General features: G+C 36.2%; 1 protein-coding gene across 2 annotated transcripts in view; it reads left to right on the top strand.

The window, feature by feature from the left end:
• Positions 1-6,664, top strand: part of TTC8 (tetratricopeptide repeat domain 8) — a 53,698-nt gene extending 47,034 nt beyond the window's left edge. For both annotated transcript variants that reach the window (XM_063089982.1, XM_063089983.1), the window contains 5 exons: positions 294-433; positions 1,856-2,030; positions 2,334-2,456; positions 5,007-5,090; positions 6,314-6,664. In XM_063089982.1, the coding sequence (XP_062946052.1) occupies positions 294-433; positions 1,856-2,030; positions 2,334-2,456; positions 5,007-5,090; positions 6,314-6,430 (639 nt within the window). In that variant the 3' untranslated portion in view covers positions 6,431-6,664. The remainder of the gene's footprint in view (positions 1-293; positions 434-1,855; positions 2,031-2,333; positions 2,457-5,006; positions 5,091-6,313) is intronic.
• The last annotated feature ends 277 nt before the right edge of the window (positions 6,665-6,941 follow it).

Consider the following 6,941-nt stretch of genomic DNA (forward strand, 5'->3'; position numbering starts at 1 on the left):
CCTTCTGAAGCAGCACCCTCCTTCCCTCTCTCTTCAGCCTGCTCTGTTTTTCTTCACACTGCTTGTCCTTACCTGACATTATATTACATATTTGTTTATTCGCTTGTCTTCCCTACCACATGTAACCTCTTTGAGGTTCATATTGTGTCCCCAGGGCCTAGAACAGAGACTGGCACATGGTAGGCTCTCAATAAATATTTATCGAATGAATGAACTTAAATCAATCAGAAAAAAATAGTTTCTTGTCCAGTATTTTAAAAGTATTGCTCTTCTTCTGTCTTGATGGAGAATAGGATATGAACAATATGTCATCAGCAGCTGAATACTACAAAGAAGTTTTAAAACAAGACAATACTCATGTGGAAGCCATTGCATGCATTGGAAGCAACCACTTTTATTCTGATCAACCAGAAGTAGCTCTCCGGTTTTACAGGTGTGCTTTACATTCAATTTGTAGAACTACTTTCCTGTGAAATGTTGGTGAGACAATACCAAAGATGTAATGCAAATAGTAATAATATGTAGTCCATGTCTGTGCGAAACTAAAAATTCCAACACCCAGATGTCTTGTGAACATCAAAGTAACATCCAATAGTTTGGAAACATGCAGACCATCTGGCATCTTGCAAAACACACCTGGATAATTGAGTTTTTAACACCATGTCATTGTATGAGTTAGCCACTTTGTCATCAACTAAGAACAGTTTAGGAGTTACCTGAAAACTTCTCATCATCACTGCCTCCATTAATACCATTTACACAAAGACTGAAACCGAAGTAGTGAAGAGATTTGCAAAAAGCAGTTGACCCCATGTTCTGAATCTTGATGCGGATCTGAAACAGGATAAGCTGTTTTGGGAAGTATTGTCAACTCTTGTCCAAATGTTTTTTCATAGTATAAATAAATTGTGTTCACTTGTTCTCTGTTGACCACATATTTACGTTATCCTACAGGTGGCTTTTGAAATTAATTTTTAAATTATGATTTCCTCTCCAGCCCTTGGGTAGTATACAAGAAGATGACTGGCAGCTGACAAGAGCTCTTTCCAAATAGATAATGGAAGCATAAAATATAATGATATGAATGCTGTCCTGTGCACATGCAGCGGACTCTATTCTCCCACCCCCAAAGTCATGGGTCTCCCAGGGCAGCTGGGCTGGACTTTCATTTGCTTATTTAAACTCTTGTCTTTTGACCCTTGGGATTAATGATGTATAGAAGCAAAATAGGGATCTTGAGCTGCATTGTGAAAGCAAAATTGATCATGTAGGGATCCACTGATGGTTTTGTCTTTCTCAGTGGCAGCTTATTGGAAGTCAGTAGACACAGCTTAACCACAAAGTACAGATAACCAAAAACAGGATCCAACTCAATTGCAAACTTAGAGATTAATACTAAACACAGTCCTCAAATTAGATTAGGAAGTCTTAGGAATTTACTTATGGGCACCAAAACTTTATAAAGCTAAAATGGGTGGTTTTTACTTTATGTGACTATTTATTTTTTATTTTGGTTCTCCAACAAAGCTTTTGAGAAAAAAACTGTAGATAAGTGTTTCTGACCTTGCCTCTGGATACATTCCCATGACTAGTAGTACCATTACAAAAGATACGCTTTTGTATTTGCTTTAAAAGATTTTTTATTTGCTATAACACTCTGTATTTATATTCTTTGCGGGTGTTAAAAATTAAAAGTGAATTTATTTGTAGCTCTAATACACACACACACACACACGTATATATATACACACACACATGTCTTAACATTTATAAAGTTGGTCTGACAGTCCACAGCCTAGCATAGTGATTATAAAGTTGGTCTGACACCAAAATTTGTGTGCTCTGTTTTGAAAAGGCGACTCCTGCAGATGGGTGTTTATAACTGCCAGCTTTTTAACAATCTGGGGCTGTGTTGCTTCTATGCCCAGCAGTATGATATGACTCTGACCTCATTTGAACGTGCCCTTTCTCTGGCCGAAAACGAAGAAGAGACAGCTGATGTCTGGTACAACTTGGGACATATAGCTCTGGTATGTTGTTTTTCTGATATAATTTTTGTTATGGAAAGTCAGTTTGAAGAAATTTTCAGGTATTGTAAATCCAAGTCGGGTTGTTGTCTTAGGAGGCAATTTAGAGATTTCTGGAAGTCACCATAGCTCATTTTATATTCCCAAGTAAGGTCACTTACATGAAATTCACCCTTGATTCCTATGATCCGGTTCTTGTTGCTTTATCTATGAAAGCGGAAAAGATTTATATGAGGAAGGAAGGGAGGGGATGGCAGGAGGAAATGTGTGGATTCACGTGTGTGAGTATGTGCTTTTCTTTTGTAGGGAATAGGAGATATGAATTTGGCCCATCAGTGCTTCAGGCTGGCTCTGGTCAACAACAACAACCACGCCGAGGCCTACAACAACCTGGCCGTGCTGGAGATGCGGAAGGGCCACGTGGAGCAGGTCAGTGAACGAGCAGGGGCACGGTGGGCAACCTGCTTTCCTCAAAGAAAAGCTGTCAGGTGTGGCTATCGTTCTATGTAATCAGTTGAAAATGAGCCTTAGAGTCTGAAAGGCCTGGCTTTGAATCCCAGCTCTGTCATGTATTAGCTACGGGACCTTGGACAAATTACTTCACCTTTCTGAGTCCATAATAGAACATTTGATGTTATTAGGAGAGATCTGCGCCTCCCTGGTCTTCCCTGTCTAGTGAACTGTTTCACCATTCACCGTCCCCCATCCCCCATCCAGCTGCTCAAGCCAAAATCCTAGGAGCCATCTTTGAATCCTCTGTTTTCCTTCTGCTTCCCCTAACACCCCCACCCTCCACCCCCCATCATATGCAGCAAGCCCTGTCAGTCCTACCTCAAAGTCACATCCTGAGCCTGGCCACTTATCTCCTCTCCCACCACCTTCTCAGCTCTTGTCTGGACTACTACAAGAGCCTCCTAGCTGGTCTTTTTGTTTCCATGTACATCAGCAAGTAAGTGCTCCCTATAATATGTCTTCAGAACAGCCCAAGGGATTTTTTTTTTAAACCTGATTATTTTATTACTGCTTTGCTTAAAGTCCTCTGGTACCTTCTCTTTACACTTGGAATAAGATCAGAACTTCAAACGTATAAGGCCCCCACATAATTTGGCGTCTGTCTCATTCTCAGACTATGTCTTTTCTGCTTCTTCTGTCCCTTGGACTTGCGGACACATCAGCTGCTGTGCTGCAGGGCAGACACACGGTGCTCAGCCTTCGTTTAGGGCCTTTGGAATGATCTTTCTTCAGATGTTGCAACGACAACTTTCTTTTTGTCATTCAGGTCATAACTTAAATGCCACTTCCTTAGAAATGCCATCCAAACATCAGTCTAAAGGTGCCCTTGGGTACTCTCAAATCTCCTACTTTTCTTTAAAGTGATAGTACTTATCACTTTATCAGATATTTTCATATTTATGTATAGAATGTAGAATGTTATCTGCATGAAAGGAGGGGCCCTATCTGTCATGTAACTGCTTTATTCTCAGCATCAACAATAGTGCCTGGCACATGGTAGGTGCTTAGTCAGTATTTGTGGAATGAATGGATGGTACCGAAAATACAGTAATAATATTACTGACCTAAAGGTATTTTTGTGAGGATTGGATCATGCATGTAAGGGACTTGGTATAGTAGAAGCATAGTATTAAGCACATGGTTGATGCTTAATAAATTGTATTATTATTATATACATAACAAAAAGTTTAAAATGCTAAATACATTTATACAATATTAATGGCAAGCGTGAATCATTATTACATCCCCACTTCAGAGATGAAGAAATGAGACTTGGGGAGGTTAAGTAACTTTACCATGGCATGGTGAGCAGCTTGACGGGACATTCACCTACAACCTGGACTCCTAAATACAATGATAAACTTTTAACAAAAACAAGAAAAGAAACATCATTGGATATTGCCTTCATTTCCTAAATTCTCCAAAAGTAAATAAGATGGATTAGTAATTTATAAACAGAAACTTAACTATTCTCAAATGGATACTTGTTCTGTCATGGACTTTGCCTATATTCATATGAAGCAAGTGCTTTTTGTGATTTTCTGTGTTCCCATATTGGTGATTTTCCTTCCCTCATACTTAATTGCATTTTCTCTAGTATACAATTGATTTGAAATGGGTTAGTATCATAAAAGGTGTTATGATACTAACCCCATTTTATTATTAGAAATTAATATCTGATCTGTCATCCTATATGAATTATCATTTTATTTTCCATTTAAAAAGAGATATACTCATTTGTCCTTAGTGTCATGGATAGAGGTTTTGAATTCAGCTACAAATTGAAGGGTTGTTCAGCAGCTTGTAATGCTGAGTTTGTGTTTTTAACGAAGCGTGTATGAACAGCTCATGCCACTCAGTGGTCTCTGCAATGGGTGATCTTTTGAGCCTACAGGGGACAAAAAATAACGTGAATTTTGTGTTTTGAGTATTTTAGAGAACAGAAAGCTTATAAGTATAATAAACACTTGCTCACTGTCATCCAGCACAGAGCTTTGGACTTTGAAATTTATTAGGGTTTTTTGGTTGTTTTTTGTTGTTATCATATTAGAGAACAGGTAATTAGAGCCTGTTAAATCAATCAATAGCAACCAAAACTAGATTAAGAAGACTTTTCTTTAGCATTGAGAAGATGATAAATTGTATGTGGTATTGAAATATGAACTTTATGAGAACAGTGGTTCTCAAATAACTTTAAGCCTACTCTAAATTTTTAATTCTCTGTCTTTTGAAGCATTTATTATTAACATAATTTTGGCAAGATATCAATAGTTAATTGTATTTCAGTTCGTCATTGTACAAGTGTTTCATGAGGAATGTCATCTATATTTAACACAGGGTCACGTTTATTAAGGTCCTTCCTAGGTAAGGAATTCTTTTAACAAAAAAAAAAAAAAAATCACAAATATAGTGCTGATATATACTCATATGCCACTGGTTTTTCTTTTCCTTTCTTTTTTTATACAGGCAAGGGCACTGTTACAAACTGCATCGTCATTAGCACCCCATATGTATGAACCACATTTTAATTTTGCAACAGTCTCTGATAAGGTATTATCTTCTTTTATGAATTTATCACCTGATATGTTTCTTCTTCTTTCTTGGTTTTTAAAAAAAGAAAAGTGCAGATAAGTAAGGAGATTCAAACCTTACCTTTCTGAAAGAAATGATTTTTTTAAACTCTTAATTATTATATACACAAATATCTTCACTTCAAGGGAAAGTTTAATAAAATTTAATTTATCACCGAATATTGACTAAACTGAACACCATTATAGATTGCAGAAGAATTATTTTATGTTTTAAAATATACTATTTGGTCATTGAAGAAATGCTTATTAAGTGATTACTGGCTTGGGAGGGATGTAGTACTAATTGGCTTTTCCAGCAAGGAAATCCTGTATATTATTTGTAAAATCATATTGCCACTAAGTCTCTGGCACGATTGCTGTAAAATTAGGGTTATTAGCGAAAGCTATTTTGGCTATGAATGGTATGGGAGAAATGGAACTGTTAATACTTTGTTGCAAGTCAATTAATATCCAAAAGGTAAAAGAAGTCATGTGCCATTTTTAATAAGAAAACAAACAAACAAAAGGCATCTAATAACTAACTTTTATTTGGAAACCTTTCTTTGACATGGAAGGTAAGTCTTTCTTGAGGATAAGCAGATGGCTAAAAATGTTTGTGATGTAAGTAAGAGTCTTTATAGACTGAAGACATAAAAATGTTATTTTTCATAGCATGATATGAAGCCATCCGAACTCTCATATCTGTTTTGAAAATAAAACAAGCTGTCACTTACAATTTGTAATTTTTGAGGGCTTAAGTATGAGCTAATGTTCTAGATGCTTTACACACTTCTCTAGTAATTCTCCCAACAACCCTGTAATGTAGGTGTCCCTTACTTTCCTTACTCATTTTTTCATACAACTGATGTTTTGTTTATTGAACCTCTGCTATATACCAGGTGCTGTTGTCAGCACAGAGGATATAGCAATGAATAAAACAGGCAAAAGCCTCTACCTCGTGCAGCTTACATTCTAGTGGAATGGGAGGCTCCCAGAGGTTAAAAGACTTCCCTAGAGTCAGTGGAAGTGGCATTCACACTCAGCTCCTAGCAATACCCACATGTTCTCCATTGCATTGTCTATAATCAAGCAATTTGCCTTTAAGAACCTGTTTAGTTTCTACAGCATGCAGATAGTAGGTCTTTTTTTCACTTCCTTACTCATTTTTTCTGGTCTCACTCTGTGGTCTTGTATTTCTTACAGATTGGAGATCTACAGAGAAGTTACGTTGCTGCACAGAAGTCTGAAGCAGCATTTCCAGATCATGTGGATACACAACATTTAATGAAGCAATTAAAGCAGCATTTTGCCATGCTTTGATCGTTCCTTAGACCAAATATGTTCCTATGAAAAGGCATTATACTGGGGGAAAAAAGTAGTGTGTGTGTGTATGTATATACATAGGATATATATATATATATATGTTATACAAACCTATGCTCAATATTAGTGAAAGTGATACATAAGGGAGTTTAACCAGAATGTATAATGAAAATTTCATAATAATAGTAACTTTGTAAGATAATAGTATAAAATAAAGGATTTAAGCATTTCTAAGTAGATCATGAAACTTTCTCCCACATTATATGGTAAGTGTTTGTATATAATGTTTATAAAACATTTTAATGAATATCTTCAAATTTTTATATATGTACATTTTTAAAGTTCTTAAGCTGACTGTTAGCCATCATGTAGATTAAGAGATCTAAAGTCTGCCTTTAAAACTACACTGTTATGGCTAAAATGTGTATTTATCCTAAGTAGAGACTTTATTTAGGGCTTAAAAAATGCATTTAAAACTACTTTTTATCAAATACTTTGTGATTAAACA

The sequence above is a fragment of the Cynocephalus volans genome, chromosome 3, assembly GCF_027409185.1.
Source record: "Cynocephalus volans isolate mCynVol1 chromosome 3, mCynVol1.pri, whole genome shotgun sequence".
Lineage (NCBI taxonomy): Eukaryota > Metazoa > Chordata > Mammalia > Dermoptera > Cynocephalidae > Cynocephalus > Cynocephalus volans.